General features: G+C 37.3%; 1 protein-coding gene across 1 annotated transcript in view; it reads left to right on the forward strand.

Annotated features, from left to right (window-relative positions):
• Positions 1-18,959, forward strand: part of ABCA1 (ATP binding cassette subfamily A member 1) — a 152,507-nt gene that overhangs the window by 109,458 nt on the left and 24,090 nt on the right. Inside the window, exons 17-31 of the mRNA XM_007499025.2 lie at positions 190-394; positions 2,327-2,440; positions 3,269-3,440; positions 4,430-4,561; positions 5,696-5,835; positions 7,237-7,374; positions 8,442-8,662; positions 10,545-10,617; positions 11,434-11,636; positions 12,899-12,947; positions 13,188-13,301; positions 14,711-14,859; positions 16,363-16,487; positions 17,115-17,213; positions 18,429-18,618. Of these exons, the coding sequence (XP_007499087.1) occupies positions 190-394; positions 2,327-2,440; positions 3,269-3,440; positions 4,430-4,561; positions 5,696-5,835; positions 7,237-7,374; positions 8,442-8,662; positions 10,545-10,617; positions 11,434-11,636; positions 12,899-12,947; positions 13,188-13,301; positions 14,711-14,859; positions 16,363-16,487; positions 17,115-17,213; positions 18,429-18,618 (2,124 nt within the window). The remainder of the gene's footprint in view (positions 1-189; positions 395-2,326; positions 2,441-3,268; positions 3,441-4,429; positions 4,562-5,695; positions 5,836-7,236; positions 7,375-8,441; positions 8,663-10,544; positions 10,618-11,433; positions 11,637-12,898; positions 12,948-13,187; positions 13,302-14,710; positions 14,860-16,362; positions 16,488-17,114; positions 17,214-18,428; positions 18,619-18,959) is intronic.

The following is an 18,959-nucleotide window of genomic DNA, read 5'->3' on the forward strand; positions in this document are numbered from 1 at the left end:
ATAAAAGTTCACAGTTTAAAGGAATTTATTCCATTGTTATGTTAATGATTTCTTCTTAGTTTCTCCATTTAAAAAATTCAGACTTTTAAAATATCAGAACTGATTAAAGTAGGAGAATATCTGTAATATTTAAGAATATGTATGAAAGAAAAAGATTGATAGAGCTTCTCCTGATGTTACTTCCCTCAGAGTCTTCTGTCTCCTGTAGCATTTGGATTTGGTTGTGAGTATTTTGCCCTCCTCGAGGAGCAGGGCATTGGAGTACAGTGGGACAACCTCTTCGAGAGCCCTCTAGAGGAAGATGGCTTCAGCCTTACCACCTCAATCTCTGTGATGTTGTTTGATGCCTTCCTGTATGGTGTGATGACCTGGTATATTGAGTCGGTCTTTCCAGGTATACTTTGTTCTACCACTCAAACCTATATTTGTCCTCTCTAGAAAATTCTGTCCCTGGTCTCAGATTTCATGAGATGTTCTATTTCCTTCCCATTAATCTTTTGCCTTACGGTAGAGTCTTTATGAGGATTCTGTTCTCCTTGGAAGAAGACAAAGTTTTATACATATGTCAAACTGAATAGACCAAATATAGAAAGTAGTTGCCACTCTAAAGGCAGTGTTAGTTGAACTAGGCAGCCTTTTATGATCTTTACAAACTCTTATCTCTATGTTTTGGAAGTTGTGGCAGATGGGTTTTGGTACTTTGGTATTCAAATCTTTATTCTACCATTGACTCGATGTTGGATCTTGTAAGAATCCACAAACTTCTCAATATTTCCTTATACAGAATGTGAGATGGATTCATTTCATGGTATATAGTATTATTTAACGATAGTAATAAATAGCTGTAATAGCTAGCATTAATATAGTGCTTTAAATTTTGCAAAGCACTCTATATGCATTATTTCTTTTAATCCTCATGACAACTTTGTAAGGTGGATGCTATTATTATCATTTTACAGATGGAGAAACTGAGGCTGAGAGGTTAAGTCTCTTGCCCATGGTCACACAACTAGCAAGGGTCTGAGGCAGGATTTGAACTCAGATGTTCCTGACTCTAGGTCTAACAATCTCTTCATTAATACCAACTGGGTGCCTAAACACCATACAGTTGCTTATCTGGCTTAGGTGCCAGCATATGATTCTTTCTCCCTGACTGTGACTAGGCATATGCAGCCCTCATCATTTCATCTGTCTATTATTCCATCGTTATTGCCTCCTACTTTCTATTGTAACATATTATTGGTCCCTACTTTATTTTACCTTCTGTCTGTCTACTTCACCTGCAATCTATCATATGCATTATAAGCAGATTTATCTTTCTAAAGTAGAGCTTGAATCATCTCATTTTCTTGCTCAAAAGATGTCAGATGCCTGTGGAAAAAAGTAATAAGAGTTCCTTAAGTCCTTCCATAATCGAATCCTAATTTACTTTTCTTGTCGAGATCTCCCTTGCAGCTAAGTTCTTTCCAACTAGGCCTTTTACTCTATCCACATGCATATTAAAAAAATTCTAGGTAGAATATTTTTCTATCCTGCTTTGTATACTCCCATTTCCAAAGCCCACCTGCCCTACTCTTTTCTCTCATAGTTTCTGACTTCTCCTTTTCCTTCCTGACCCAGAGCACATTATACCACATTCATGAAACATTCTCTGATGATTCCAGTCCACAGTGAGTTCTGTCTCTTGTGAATTCTTACAGCACTTATCTTCTGGATCAGTTATTTGGCACTTAACCATGCACTTCCATATTTGATACTAATGGCTTATGCATGTATTCCTTCTCCGAAATTATGAGCTTTTTGTCAATACAGTTCATTCAATTCACCATGCACCTCTTGATAAAACAGCTCCCACCCTCAAGCTGTTTTATTATATTATACTGCCAACAGAACTGCATTTTATACTTCTTTTCACCTCCCAGAGTACCTAGCACAGTGGCATTAATAAGACATTATGGTATAGTGAAAAGATAACTGAGCTGAGAGTCAAAACATCTGAGTTCAGTTTTTTTTTTTTACTTAGTAGCTATGTGATCTTAGACACATCAATTCTCTGAGTCTCAGTTTCTCTTCTGATAAAATGAATTTTGACTAAGTTATCATGGGGCAGAGGGTTCTCCCCTCTTCTAGGCTTAGCTTTTTAATTCTTCATCAATTAATATTTTTAAAGAAGTACTTTATAAGAAACTGAAGTTTTAGTCATTTAGCTTTTCTATTTCCAGGAGGCTCCAAGTTATTTATTAGGATAGAACTTGTGCTGTGTTCAGTGTAGGAAATCCAAGGGAGATAACTTTAAGCTTGGCTAATATCTGTTTTTCATTTTCAGGTCAATATGGAATTCCGAGACCCTGGTATTTCCCTTTCACCAAGTCTTATTGGTTTGGTGAGGAAAGTGATGAAAAGAGTCATCCTGGTTCCAGGCAAAAAGGGACTTCAGAAAGTAAGTTCTGCTGAAAGTCTTCAATTCTGCTCCTTACTTTTTTCCATTGATTGTTGATATTCCTTTAGAGAACACTGGCTATGACCTTGCAGAACTCTAGAATCATATGTCAGTCAACAAAACCACACTTTAACAGAATGCCTCATTCACTATTTTCTTGTGCTTTTCATATTGTAATTGGTTGACATCACAAGTGTGTGTCTAAGGATTATCCTGGAATCAGTGCTTCTAGTTCTAGATGACATTTCTTTTCTCTCTCTCCCTAGCTGCCACAGTAGGAGCTTGAATTACTTCCCTTATGCTCACCCTGCTCTTACCCCATCCTGAGCCATATTACCTAGAGGAAGAAATGGGTGTGAGGGAGGCAGAATATTGAGTTCTCCCTTTCTTACCCTGATTACATAAGTGTGTATGGCAGTTCCAAATGGCTGTCATCTTTTATTTTTAAGAATTTATTTTTTTAAGACTATGATAACCACAGTTTTGGATCCCTGGCTAAGCATATTTGAATCAGTTTTTTCCATTTCTGTAGCAGAAGGAAACAAGAAGAGTCCTAGGTTAAGGATGGAAACTTTCTTAGCATAGTGGGTGATATTCTTGGGGAATATTTCTCATTTGTCACATTGCTTCAAGGGATAAACTGTGCAGTATCTGATGGGCGATGGAGCCTTGCTGTTGATGACAGGCTGTTGACATGTTGTCACCGTTGTAATAATTAGATTCACTTTCAGAATCTAGAGGCAGACTACTTCTGCCCATCAGTGCAATGGATTTTACTGCTGGATTTTTCTACATCTACTATTTACTTTCTGAACTTCTTTCTTATAGTCTGCATGGAAGAAGAACCTAGCCACCTACGTCTGGGGGTCTCCATTCAGAACCTGGTAAAAGTTTATCGTGATGGCATGAAGGTGGCAGTAGATGGCCTTGCATTGAATTTCTATGAAGGGCAGATCACATCTTTTCTGGGACATAATGGAGCTGGGAAAACAACCACCATGTAAGAAGAGGACATTTTGCTTTTATAGAGTAAATGAGAAGGAAGTTCTGAGACTTAATTAGAAAACTATGTCCTAAATTGATTATGTGTTGTATGCATTTGTGTATATGTGTTCTTATACATACATACACCTTTGTATCCAGATACATAATACATGTACACATGTGTATTTATAGGCACGAACAGGAAATAAATTACATCTCTATATACACATATGTGCACAAATGTAAACATGTATGTTTATACAAATTCACATTTTCATGTGTGTGTGTAATAATTTTGTAATGCATGCATATAAAAAGGGAGCATGATGCCAAATGGAGAGATCTGGTTAACTCTTGGAACTTTAGAGCATTTTTAGAAAGTGTAGCATGCAGACATCTTGAGAGCTAATCCCACTACTTGAGCTTTCTTGGTATTCCTTTCTAATCAGGATGAAAAAAAGATGATTCTGTGAAAGAGTATCCAAGTTCAGAAAGATACTTATTTGTAGTAAACAGACATTTAAGCAGAAAGTTCAGAGGATTTTTAAAATCTGAAAATGACTTTATTTGGGAGAATGTCTTAAACTAATCAGGACCCTAATTGATGCAAAATCTCATGTTTGCCTCAGGTGGTGACACTGGGCCACAGCTTTCAAAGTGTAGTTCATGAATGACTGTCAGTTTTTATGAGACCCAGAAGGGGCCTTCAGAGGTTCCCAGTGGTGATCCAAAATGTAAATTTCATAAAAATGTGTGTTTGCACTTAAGGTGGATTTACCACTGCAAATTTGAGTCTATATTACCACCCCTCAGTGACTTTTTAAAAGTATAGGATTAATTGCATTTGAATGAAACTGAAACAAAAAATACTTTATGATTTATTATATAGGTGGCAAAGAAGAATGGAAAGAGTTGGTTTACAGGACTTTTTACTACCACAAATGTAGAAAAATTTAAGGGTTGTCAGTTTGGCATTTATTTACAGTGCATTTCCCTTATATTTAGGTCCATCTTGACTGGCTTGTTCCCCCCAACCTCAGGCACTGCCTACATCCTTGGAAAAGATATTCGTTCAGAGCTGAGCACTATACGGCAGAACTTGGGGGTTTGTCCTCAGCACAATGTGCTTTTTGACATGTGAGTAACAGCCATGTGCTTTCAGAGAATTGAAAGACCTTTGTTGTATGTGCTTCTGTAGTGGGTGACCAAGAAATGGCACAAGTGATGGAGCCGTGTGGGACCCTGGGAATACCATTCTAGGTGGGGTTTCCTTCTACCAGATGCTCCCTGGCTAAAACAAGTATCCAGGGAAGTATTAAATAGTAGCATTTAGGAGCAACTGTTGTTGCGAGGGAGAGATCACAGAAATGCAACATATTGTCCAGAAAGGTGCATAGAGGAGGAGGGAGGTGCAACCTTATTTCCTTGCCCATTCTGGTGGGATTATCTCTGTATATCTCCAGTCTTGCTGAGCACTGTTTCTTCCTTCTATTTCCTCAAATCGTTGCAGTTTGAGCAGCTTATTCTAGCAATGAGATGTCAGCCCTTCAACTTTCAGAGCTTGATGCTCAAGCTTGTTTTGAAGGCAGCCGTTTTTGTGTTAAGGAGCTAATAAAAGAATTCCCACCCATTTACTCCCACTGTGGCAAATGATGAGTGTGTTTCATGATTTACTGGAAGGGAGAAAGAGACGGACAGACAAAATTTTTCTTAGGAACCCAGAACTTTTAATTTATTGCTATATTTAACCATGCTCAGGGTTTCTTTCCCTATCCTTTGTTCTGGGGCCCCATGCTCCCATGACTGCCTCCTGAGCCAGGTTTGATGAAAGCAGCCTTTATCTCAATTGGGAGAATAGAGATCCATGACTTTATTTCAAAACTAATCCTTATTTAATAGTAGAGTAAGATCTTTCAAAAAGTCCATTCTCAGCAGTTGATTATTTAGTAGTTTACTAAGTAGTAAAAACACTCAGTAATTTACTATTCTTGTATTAGGAACCTTGATTTTTTTTAGCATTTTGGCATTTTGATGGATCTGTGATTTCACCGATAAGGGCATTCCATCCAAAAATGCAAATTACAACCCATCATTGCTGTCTCATCCTAATAATTGATTGTTTTTCAGGGATTGGAGTTTTCAAAAGTTTCTCATTTGCTTTTACATTATAATAAGCCTTGTTCCTTTTATAATTAATTTGACAAATAATGTAAATCCTGCTCTCACTAACAGGACCCCAGCTGACCAGTAGCATGTCTACTCTTTCCATAGGCTAACTGTAGAAGAACACATCTGGTTCTATGCCCGTCTAAAAGGGCTGTCAGAAAAGAGTGTAAAGGAAGAGATGCAGCAGATGGTACTAGATGTTGGTTTGCCACACAAACTGAAAAGTAAAACAAGTCAGCTGTCTGGTAAGTTTCTAAATATTGCCTCTACCCCCACCTCTTCAAATGAGATCAAATGAGATATTTGTAAAACATTGAGCACAGTGCTTGGCAAATAGCAGTCACTTCATAAATACTTCTTCTCCCTCCTCCTCTTCAGGTTCAGAGATATCAGCTAGCTTCATACTTCATGTGGAAAAGATGAAGGAGAGTTCAACTCTTTTAACAACGTTCATTCCAGAACTTATGCAAACTGTTCCAGTCTTCTTTGCTATCCTTTCCCTTGGTTTCTTTCCCCTTTCCTTTTTCCTTTGTCTTTTTGTTTCTCCCTTGTCCCCTAGTTTTCCTCTTTGTTCGTTTTCTAAAGAGCTGAGTGGAAGATAAGGTTTTAAATGGGAGAGCTAGAGAAAGAATGGATTTGGGAGACATTTTAGTTCTTTTTTCCCCTTTACCTAAGTGGTAAAAGTGGGAAGAGGACAGATTTTCCAGTGTGTTATGTTTAGATTTTATTTATCTGTGGCAGCTAGGTGGCACCATAGTGTATAGAGCTCTAGAGGGGGAGAGAGCAAGAGAGAGAGAGAGAGAACACACAGAGGATGGACACAGAGAGAAGACACACACATACACATGACACAGAAAGACTCACATACACACACTGTAATATGCTATACAATCCAGTAACACTGGTCTCCCAGATACTCCAAGAATAAGTCAATCCATCTCTCTGGCTGTCCTCCATAGAGGAATTTTGCTCCTCTGCTCCAGCTATTGACCTACCTAACTTCCTTTAATCTCAGCTAAAGTCCCACCTTCCACAGAAAGCCTTCCCCAATCCTTCTTAATTCTAGTGTTAATTATTTCCTATTTATCCTATATATAGCTTGCTTTGTATATATTTATTTGTATTTTGTCTCCCTCCCCTTAAATTAAAAACTCCTGGAGGATAGAGACTTATCTTTTTCTTCTTTTTGTATCCTTAGTACTTAGCCTGGCACATAGTAGGTACTTATGAAATTTTATTGATCGAATGAATGAATATAGTATACTAATATATACAATCACTACGTATATTAAAGCACTAAAAATGGAGTATATATTGTATATTTTTAAGTGTGTGGATATATTTCCCCCCTCCCCCATTATTAGCTTGGGAGAGTTCCAGATCAATGTTAGTAGTAAGACCAAAGATTGCAGTATGATGCAGTGAAAATTAGTTGATCCCTAAAGATGCTAACTTCTTGTTGCTAACCTCTTGCAGAAGAATCATGCTGGCCTCACCTCAGCAGTCAGAAGGGTAGGACAGTGTTCTTGGATGGATTCTTGAGTCCATTGTCTCTTGGCTATGAAGTTCTAGATCATAGATTCTTCTTTATTAATTTATTATCTACCCCAAGAGAATACTAAAAATTGATTTTTCTGTTTTTACAGGAGGAATGCAAAGAAAGCTGTCTGTGGCCTTGGCCTTTGTTGGTGGATCAAAGGTGGTCATTTTAGATGAACCAACAGCTGGAGTGGACCCTTACTCTCGCAGAGGGATATGGGAGCTGCTCCTGAAATATCGGCAAGGTGCTTTATTGTTTGTTTGTTTTTTAATTAAAAGAGACATTTGGCTTTGCATGACATGTGAATGTATCAATATAATTCTTCGTAAGCCCCTGCCCAGGGCATCAGAACTACCTAATGTGTCTCAGGAAAAATGTTGCTCTTCTTTTCTGAGACTCCAGGATCCAAATCTCTTAAAGGGGCTTGTTTTAATGGTATCATATGTTATTTCTACTTTTGAAAAATGGTTTCTTGATGCTTTTTTCTTTCTTACATCACTGCCGTATCCCAATGACTTTTGTCTTGTCTTGCTCCTGCCTTCCCACACTATCTTTTAACAAAGACTAGGCTGAGCAGCCCAGTACATTCCCCATACTGACTCTTTTGTAGCTACAGCCCTACACTTCTATGAGAAAGGCATGCTGCATTATCATTGTTCCAGAGCCCAAATCAGTAATTGCATTCTCTTTGATTTCTGGTGTCTTTTAGTATGGTTATTTATTTATTCTTTTGGTATATCTTTCTTTGCCTTGCATGTTTTTCTGTATGAATCTTCCTTAGTTTTTCCAAAGTCTTAATATTTGTCATATCTTATAATGCATTTTGTTGTATTTTATATATCACAGTTCATTCAATCCATCCCCAATTGATGGTCCCCAACCATATTCCCAGTTGTGAGCTACCACAATAATTGACTACATGAATATTTTCATACCTAATGGACTGTTTCATTAATCTTTGACTCTTTGATTCTGTGCTTGGTAATGGTATTTTCTTACTGCCAAGGTGCCTTTGTTTTGTAAGCCTTAAAATTCTGTGGTGGCAGGGATCCTTTCTTAACTAAACATGTTATCCTTAGAAGTGTCTAGGACAGGGTCCTGAGTATTTTAGGTGCCTAATAAATATTGAATTTAACTGAACAAGTGCCATGTGAATACTACTGAGGACGCCAAGCCTTAGCCATGTTAGAAGCAGCCATAACCAGACCAGTATTTAGGTTGCGTTCCTGTTTGTTTGTTATATCTTCCTCCTTTCAGTGGCTCATGATAGCAGGCACCATTACCATCTGTCCTTTGGTTTATGTCTTGCAGGTCGCACCATCATTCTCTCCACTCACCACATGGATGAAGCAGATATACTGGGGGATAGGATTGCCATAATTTCTCATGGGAAGCTGTGTTGTGTTGGTTCCTCTCTATTTTTGAAGAATCAGCTGGGAACAGGGTACTACCTGACCCTGGTCAAGAAGGATGTGGATTCCTCCCTCAGTTCCTGTAGAAACAGTAGCAGTACAGTGTCTTACCTGAAAAAGGTGAGAATCTCTTATTCCTGTTCTGAGGATGAATTCCCAAGAGTAGAAATCAAAGGCTTCCTCTCTTTAATTCCCAGTTCTACTGCTGTCTCATTCTTTGACTTTAAGGAAACCCATCTCCCCTTTCTGCTGCTCAGTTCGGTTTATTCTGGAATGTACCAGGTCTCATGGAAGAATGGTTGCCCCAGAGGAGAAATAAAGAATTCAGGCTGACTTTATTCCAGCAAATTAATCCTATATAGTATGCAGTACAGTGCTTCAGAGGCATCATGACTCACGAAAAAGCTTTCCAGGGCTTTGTTTTGTCAGTAGTAGATGTCTCCTGATGTTTGCAGTACACCCTGAAGCCTGCGGTTTGAAAGAGCTGCTCAGGCATAGAAAAACTGGGAGTGGGGGGGGGGGCTTGGCATGTGAGTAGGGAAACTTGGGATTTGGCCCAGCTTCACTACTTACTTGTGTATGATCTTGAATAAGTGATTTGTGTCTTAGTGCTTAAAATTTTTCATATGAAATTAAGATAATTAGATTACAGGTAGGCAGCAAATATTTGTTAATTGCTTTTATGGAGGTGCCAGATGCTGTGTTAAGGGGTTACAAATACAAGCCCTCAAGGGGTTTCTTTTCCTCTTTGCTTGTATTCTTGAATAGTCATTGTGGGGATTAATGAGATCATATAAGGGACATATGTGTTTATAATTCTTTGGAGAACCGGTGTTTCCTTATAAATCTCAGAGCATTATTTGTTATCTGTTTTTCCTTTTGCCTGTCAACATTTCCCACTGTAGCAACAACTAAAGTCAATAGCCTAGAGTCAATACCTAGTTCCAGGGTCCAGCCTGTTAGCTGTTCATGGTACCTTTGTACTTGAGGCTCATGCTAGCTCCACAGGCTAGTATGGCAGCTGATTCAGTTAAATATCTGAGGGTCATTGGCATTGTCATCACTCACTACCTAATTGTCTGTTTGATCAGGCAACTTATCCAAACAAGGAAACTGGCTTCAGTTATCTAGATAATAGATAAAAGTTACAAGCCAAATCAATTCTTTAAATTTTCACGTAAGAACTTATTTTTAAACGACTCAACAACTCATTAAAAGTGAAAAAATAATAACATTATTTTTAAGTTTATAGCTTTGTTTTTCAAAATTTAGTTCACTGGAGTAATTCCCCTTGTTTTTCTAGAGAAGTCTATCCCTTTGGGTGATGATATCAGTCACTCTTTCCCCATTTCCCTTCTCTCAATAGCATTATCATCATATTTGCCCCTATAGTCTGACTTAAAGCCATTATACACACTCTGCCACAGCTAGACAAGGGGAAAGAACACTCAGATTTGAGTTAGAGGCCCTGGGTTCAAATCTTAGTTCAGCCACTTACTACTTGTGATATGTTGGGCAAGTCTATTCACCTCTCTATGGCTTAATCTTTCTCAACATTTAAATGGTGAAGATGCACAAGATGACCCCTACAATCCCTTCTAGTTCTGTCTATTATTCTGCTTGTATATTTTAAGATATTTTCATTGAATGGTTAATTAACATAGTGCCTAACATGGTAAGTACTTAAGAAATGCTGATTGACCAGGTTCCATGCCTAACACCATCCTGACTCTTGTTTTGTCCAGTATTGGGCAAAGATTTTGTTTGTTACTTTAATTCCTGTTTCTTATTCCAAGAAGAATAAACATCTTGTACTCTTGTAAAATTAATATCTCTGAAGCCTGGGGTATATGATTAAAGCACATGAAGTATGTGCCTCTTAGAGCATCTCCTGAGGGCACAAGGGAGCTGGTACCAAACATGAAGGGAATGAAGCAGATTTCTCATTCTCTTATCTATCTGTTGGTATGAACATAATCTCTGCTTTCTTCTTTGCCATCAGGAGGACAGTGTTTCTCAGAGCAGTTCTGATGCAGGCCTGGGCAGTGACCATGAAAGTGACACCTTGACAATAGGTAATGATTATGATATTTCTGACTTGAAAGGTTTGTGCCCAGCAAGGTTTTGTGTGGGAGCAATCAAGCCTCAACATTCTGCACATATGGCTATTTTAGGGATCTCCTTTACAGTTTTATGCATCATTGAAAAATGTAATTTCTTAAGCATCATTTGACTAGAGACCAACTTTTACTCTCCAAGGGGGAGAAAAAAGCAAAAACATAAATAAAGCTATCAGAAAGTATCCAGCCTCTGGCTTATCTGAGAAAAGGATATTTAGCCTAATTGTATTTGGAATCACCAATAGAGATATCTGAATTGAGGTTCTTTCTCTCTTTTTATTTTTAAACCCTAATTTTTTAAACCAAATGCTATGTTTTGGTTCCAAGACAGAAGATTAGTAAGAGTTAGGTAGTGGAGGTTAAATGATCCACTTAGCTGCCCCCAAGGTTCTTTTTTTAAATATCACTTTTAAGATTTGTAAAACATTTTACATTGCCTCATTTAATCATCACAGCAACCTTATGAGATAGGCATTATTATTTTTCCCCTTTTCTAGATGAAGAAATGAAGACAGAGGTTAATGATGACATAGCCAGTGTCTTAGGAAGGATTTAAATTTAGGTTTTTGTAACATCCAGGTTCTCTGTTCTATCTACTGTACCACCTAATTGACTTCATAGCTAGCCCCCTTTTGCTTATTTCTATTCCAACGTGACAGATCCTTGTTTGTCATTTTCTAGAACATAAGCAAATAGGGAAAAAAGATATAGGCCACATGTTGCATTATAGGACAAGAATCACATTGATTCTGTTGGACTTTTGATCTCTAGATGTTTCTGCTATCTCCAACCTAATTACAAAGCATGTCTCAGAAGCTCGGCTGGTAGAGGACATTGGACATGAATTGACCTACGTGCTGCCCTATGAAGCTGCCAAGGAAGGAGCATTTGTAGAGCTCTTCCATGAAATTGATGACCGACTCTCTGACCTGGGCATTTCAAGTTATGGAATCTCAGAGACTACGCTGGAGGAGGTATGTTGGGCAAGGAATGTTTTTCCAGCTGCATAAATTAGGTAGAGTAAATAATTCCAAAGACCAGGGCAAAAAAATACCACAGGATGACCTGAAGTTTGCTTGCTTTGGAACCTTTCCACCTCTTTGGGCCTCAGGATCCTGAGCATCTAGGAAATCCTGCCTTTGATTAACTACTTCAGGTTGGGTTTGAATCAAAGACACAAAAGAAAAAAGAAGAATTTTAAGGGAGCTCAATAGAGAAACTCTTTCATTGCTGGATACCTTCTTCTGTGATGCTAGCAGAGAACCATGGAAATTTATTCAGAGAATCAGGAAAACTTGATAGCAAAGAGTCAGTAGTCCATCTGTCCCATCCTCCAGAAGCTCAGGGCATGGTTCTCATTTTGACCCATTTGTGTTTGAAGTATTCTTTAATGCAAAACTTTCATCAGCATCTTATAAACAATAATTCCCCAGCTACTAGTACTCTCCCCCAAATTTCTGAGTATATATTTTCCTAGTTACTTATATGTAGACATACTGTTTTCTCCCAATAGTATAAAAGCCTCTCGATGGCATGGACTGTTAATTTCTGTATCCCTAGTACCCAGTATATTATTCTGTGCATAGTAAAAGCTTTAATAAATTATTGTTGAAGTGAGTAGTTAAACTAGATAAAACCACTGCCTGGGCATGTGAGCTTGGAGAACTTTTTAGAGCTTGCATTTCACAGGTATTCATGGATCTTTCATTAGTGGGACAATATTATTTATGGAAGCTAGGTGGCACAATTTATAGAGCTGTGGACCTAGAGTCTGGAAGACATGATTTCAAATCATACCTCAGATACATACTAGCTCTGTGATCCTGGACAAGTCACATAACTTTTGTTGCCTCCATTTACTCATTTATAAAATGGAGCTAATAATAGCACCTCTTTTCCAGGGTTCTTGTGAGGACCAAATTAGTTAACATTTGTAAAGCACTTTAAAACATTAAGTGCTATGTAAATGCTAGTTGATTAACTGTTAGATCAATAGTATCAATGTAGTGTTTTGTTTTTTTCCTGCAAGCTGTGGCAATATGCAAGACCTATTTTCCTTGTTTCTAAGATCATAGAAAATTGGGAACTTGGGATTTAGAACTGGAAGGAGGCTTGGAAATTATCTAATCTAATTACCTAATTTTTTAGGGTTTATCATGCCATTCAAAAGATTATTCAATTATAATATCATTAAGAGTAACATTAATAAAAACTGTTTCCTAATTTCATCTTCTAGATATTTCTTAAAGTGGCTGAAGACAGTGGAGTAGATGCAGAGACATCAGGTAATTTTCTCAATTTAAGTTGTATTGTCTTTGTTGCACAGTCTATTACAATTAAAATGAGCTTGCTCATTTAGAATTTGAAGAATGGAAAAGAAGGATGCTTTATTTTTGTCTTTAATGTCATTCTGTCCCAAGTGCATTTCCAGTATTTGGGGGCTAGTGCAGAATTCATTTGAAAATAAGTAGAGTATATGAAAACTAATTAATGTCCTTCTTCCTCATGTTTCCCCTTAACTTCAGATGGAACCTTACCTGCAAGAAGAAACAGACGTGCCTTTGGAGACCGACAGAGCTGTCTGCGCCCATTCACTGAAGACGATGCTTTCGATCCTAATGACTCCGATGTGGATCCAGGTAAACATGAACAAGAACTATACCATATTATTTGAAACAGTGTTTTTCCTCATACTTGCCTCTCAGAAAGTTTTCCTAAAAGAACCTCTACTAACATTTGCTGTAGTTGGCCTTTATACTTTAGATTGGCAGTATGGTTCAGTGGAATATATTATGAGGTTGGATTTTAGAGTCAGTCTAATTTTACTACTTGTTTCTCATCTATAAAAACGAAGATGTTGGACTAGATGACCTTTAAGGTTTTCTTCCAGTCTTCTAAATTTATGGAATTATGAAATGATTACAAAAATGGAGATACTCATTGAATGTTTACACATAATCAAAGTGGATTATTATTATTATGCTAAGTGTACTTTTCCCTTTCATATTTTAGCATGTACATGACTTGGCAGATGTCAATAATGAATCTTATTTGTTCTGGAATGATATGGTCCAAGAGTTTTTACCTTTTCTTTGTCATAGACTTCTTTGATAGTTTGGTGAAGTAGCTAGACTACTTCTTAGAATAATGTTTTTAAACATGTAAAATACATATAACAAAAGAAGTGAATTATGGTTAAATATTTTGCCTCCAATATTTTCCTTAGCATGAATCATATTTTATCATCATATGATTGCTTTTTGAAACATATTTATCTTATTTTGAAAATCACAATGGTGCTAAGCATTTGATCTAGAGACAATAAGAAAATAAATACAGACTTTTGCATCCATTAAATTATAAGTTTCTTAAGTGCAAGCACCATTTTCTCCTCTTTTTGTAACTTTTAGCACTTGACAACCTTGGCACATAGTAGGCAGTTAGTAAATGTTTATTGAGTGATTTGTTGTTACATGTACACACATTCATCCAAACAGCTTAATCATATGACATTTTCAGAGTTCCAAGGTGTGACTGAAGAGGCCATTGTTTATCTTATTTGGGCCATAATTTTAAGGACTGAATTCAATATCTTTCTTTGGAATGCAGATTAAGATGGACTGAATCCAAATATCATCCCAAATAGGATTGGTCAGTTTGTTTTTTGTAGTGAAAAATATGTTAGTATTTTTTAAAAAATCTGATAGACCTGATTAGGCTAAATGGCCACATAGCATCAAGATTTGCCTGAATGCATCTTTTAACATTCGAAACCTGATTTTCAGTCTTTTACAAGGACCTGGATTTTGTTGTTCCCATCATGTGGAAGCTGGTAGGTGGAGGCTTTTGTTCTGTTTGACATTTTGAATTTGTCATTTGCCATGATAGCTCTTTATTTCAGTAGCCATTTTTGAGGAGGCACACGTCAGGAATTGGAGTTTGAAAAATCAGAGGCAATCAGAGAATTAAAGGAAATGGAAGGTTGTGGCATTTGACTAAGATTACTATGACAACCCATGAGGTGACACCCTGGGTCCTTTTCTTTCAGAATCCCGAGAGACAGATCTTCTCAGTGGCATGGATGGTAAAGGCTCTTATCAGGTGAAGGGTTGGAAACTCACCCAACAGCAGTTTGTGGCCCTTCTGTGGAAGAGATGGCTGATTGCTAGGCGTAGCAGGAAGGGATTTTTTGCTCAGGTGAGAAACAATGCTTCTGTATACACTTTGGGGGTTGGAAAATAAGGTATCCATCTAGAAAGCTTTTTTTCTCTTTAAGCCTAGGAAGTAACTAGTCTGGGAGGCTGGTTATGTGAATCCCCTCACAGAGAATGAGAAGTTCCTAGAATTATTTGATGTATAACCATGCAAGCTGGAAGCCCGAGTTTTCCGGAACTTGACCGTTAACTGTGGATTGTTTGGGGGATTTTTGTAAGAAGCAACCTATCAGAGTCAGGTCATTCTTACCACACTTTAACAATTTACATAATATTGCCACTATAGCATTCTTTCAAAGAAAATTAGTTGAATGAGGGATGGAGAAATTATTGTGACTTAGAGACAAAAAATATAGGGTTAGAGTAATCTAGGCTATTCACCAAATCCCAGAATATTAGAACTAATGGTAGGTTTAAGAGTTTTAAAGAGACAATATTAGGACAAATAAAAGAAATTTCTTTTTTATACATTAGGTATTAAATGTGTTATTCCTAGAGTCCTATCTTATAGTCATTGTGATCAACATTTTACAGATAGAGAATGGAGTAACTTCAAAATGGATTTAGATAAATCCATGAATTTCAAAATTAAAATTAATTATGGCATAGTGCTTAAAAAAGGTCAATCTTAGTCCAGGTCTGGGTTTAAATCTCTGTTATGTTACGTGCTATCTTTGTGACCTTGCACATGTCATTCAGCTTCACCACTTAGTTTCTTAGTCTCTCAGTTGCATAGCAAGTACTGACCTGCCTTGCCAGGGGGAGTTTTTCTTCACTGGATGTTCCTTTGCTTGTGAAATCACAGATTTGGCCTAAAACTAAACTTAAACTAAAAACATGTCAAAAGTGGGATGTTACATGATGAGATAGTTATGGAAAATAAGTGGAATGGAAAATAACTAGATGTGACTTCTTAGAGGTGATTTAGTCCCATCCAGAAAACTAAAGCTCAGAGGGGCTAACAATAACCATTCCTATAAAATAGGCTGTGTAATTTTTTTCTTGTTGTAGATTTTACAGATGGGGAAACTGAGGCTTAGAGAGACATTAAATGATACGTCTGTTGTCATATAGTTAATTATTGGGGATCCCAGGACTTCTGACTCTCTTCCTTGTGATCTTTTTCATATCCCATACAACCCACCTGAGAGTAAACATGGACTGATGGGCTATTGATATGAGTTAGTCTGATATTTGGGGGATTCTTAGGTAGGGTGTATAACACAGTCTGCAATTCAAAGTCAATCCATGATGGTTTTCCTTTAAAAAGTTCATCTGCTCACAGTATAGGTTTACCATATCTTGGAAAGACTTTTTGTACCCTTATCACATGGCTTAGCAATGGCTACCACTGTTCAACAGAGTGCTAGGAATAGGATTTGACACGAGCATATTGGTGTGAGCATGGATGAGATCCCGGGGAGCTTTTATTGGAGTTTTCCTATTAATATTGGCTTTCTTCCTTCTGCCCACCCATTGGTTTCAGATTGTTCTGCCAGCAGTATTTGTCTGCATTGCCCTTGTCTTCAGTCTGATTGTTCCTCCTTTTGGCAAGTACCCCAGTCTGGAATTGCAACCATGGATGTACAGTGAACAATACACATTTGTCAGGTATGTGCCCCCTTGCTCCAGAGAATGGAAAACCAAAGAAAATGGAAAAGATATACTAAGTGTCCAGGGTGGTGAATGGGGTTACAAAATAAAATATATCCTAGCTTAAGTTACCTTGATTCATCTCATCTGGCTAGAAATGGATCACAACTAATGCTTGTCTAGAGCAGAGAACAGCCAAATTATTTCCAAGCACACTTATGTCAAGATTAGTATTTGTTTTATATAGGATATGCTTTCCTTAAATTCCACAGCTAAATGAGAATGTGTTTTTTTAAAAAAAATAATGATGCTCATCTCTTATATCAAGGCCATAATGCAATTCAATTTAGCAAAAATTTTTACTGTATGTAAGGAATTTTGAAAAGATATTTGCATCCAAAAATGAAAAACAGCATGATTCCTGCCCATAAGGTGTTTACAGTTTATTTGGAAAGTGGCAATATATTATGAGTCAGAATAGATAAATGCATTTCATAGAAGAAATGGAGTTGTATGAGGCTGAAGGGTTTCTGATAGCAAATAAGGCTTATTATCTTTCTTAAAATAATAAGTGATTATCTGTCACAATAGAAACACAAGAGCTTCACTCCTGTCCTTATTAGTTTATTTCTGGTATATCTGTAGCAATGATGCTCCTGAAGATGCAGGCACTCAAAAACTCTTGGATGCTCTGACCAAGAGCCCTGGTTTTGGTACTCGTTGTATGGAAGGACAGTCAAATCCGTAAGTATCATTTTAGCAATATCACTCTTTAGAGTTAAATTCCTCTAATCTACAGTTTTCCTGAAAATAGGTTGCCCACCAGATGGCAATCACACCATATCCATCTTGTACTCTTAATATTTAAAAAATTTGAAGCTAAAATAATAACTTGTCTACTTATAAGTATAGAATTTTTTTCTAAGAATTTTAAGAATTTTGAATTACTCAGAAGCAGAACATTATGGAAATATATGCTTGCTGTTTCTACTTCTTTAGCATTTAATTGAAACTATTCCTCTGTTCTTCATGATTAGAGGTGCTTTCCCCAATTTCTAAATATTATGTCATCTTTTTATTGACTCTAAGGTACAAATTAATATTATATATAGCCCCTTTCTGGCCTTGGAAGCAAGCAGACAGGGGTTCAAGTCTCAACTTTGTTATACACTGGCTGTGATAATTTAATCCTTCATTGTTCTAGGCTATAGTCTAAGACTTTGGGTTGTAGAGAAAGTGACAACAATTTTCCTCCCTTCCTCCTTCCCTCCTTTCCTCTCTCCCTTTTTCCTTTCCTCCCTTCTCTCCTTCCCCCCTTCCCCTGCTGACTTGGAATTACTATTAAGTATTGGTTCCAAGGCCAGAAGAGTGGTGAGGAATTGCGGTTAAGTGACTTGCCAAGAATTACACAGCTAGGAAGTGTCCGAGGCTAGATTTCAATCCAGGGCCACCTAGATGACCCCTCCATATATTTTTCAAAAATCCCCAGCAATGGCTCAGCAGTCATACGTACCATTTCTTTTAGTACCCTGAAATATAATTTACCTAGGCCTGGTGACTTTGAATTTCTTGAAGCCATCTTTGTTCTCTCTTGTTGCTTCCTTGCTTGTCTGCTGTCTTCAAAACTAGGGTGTTTATCAAACTTCCTTATGTTCTTATTATATCTATTTTTTAAAAATTCAAAGATTTTATTTTCTTAATTACATGTAATAACAATTTTCAACATCTTTTTCCAAAAATTATAAGATCCAAATTTTCTCCCTCCCCCTCTCCCTTCCTCTCTCTTGGAGATGGTTAGCAATTTGATCTGGGTTATACATGCTTTATTATGCAAAACATATTTCTATTTTTAAAAAGCAAGTTGGTAAAGGATAGGAAGAAGTATCAGCTGTTAAAAGTCTCCTTGGGAAATCCAGTCCTTTCCAAGTGACTTTAGATTCAATTTTCTATTGTCTTCAGGCATATTTCCTGTGAAGGAGGTGAGGATAAATGGACCACTGCTTCTGTCCCCGACTCTGTGATGGACATTTTTCTGAAAGGGAACTGGACAATGGAGAACCCTTCACCTGCCTGTGAGTGCAGTAGTGACAAGATAAAGAAAATGCTTCCTGTATGCCCTGCGGGTGCAGGTGGATTACCTCCTCCCCAAGTAAGTTTATTCATTTTCAGCCTCCAATAAAATAATAGCCATGGCAGGATTTATTTTAGTTGTGTATTAAGCAGGAAAGAATCATATTTCATCAATTAAATTTTCCAGTTATTTTTGTGATTTTAGTCTGAGTTGTTTTAATGCTCTTGTTCCACAGGTGAAAATATGGAGGACTTTAAAAAGTAGTATTGTTTTTCTCTTGTGCAGTACAATGTATTCACATCTTACTGTCCTCTTTGTCATTCTACAGTTTATAAAAACTGCCATTAAAATTTTAAGAGCCGTCTCTTTGGATCATAATGTTCCGGCTTCCAAACCAAAGCAAACAATTTAATGTCTCT

Source organism: Monodelphis domestica, chromosome 7, assembly GCF_027887165.1.
Source record: "Monodelphis domestica isolate mMonDom1 chromosome 7, mMonDom1.pri, whole genome shotgun sequence".
NCBI classification, from domain to species: Eukaryota; Metazoa; Chordata; class Mammalia; order Didelphimorphia; family Didelphidae; genus Monodelphis; species Monodelphis domestica.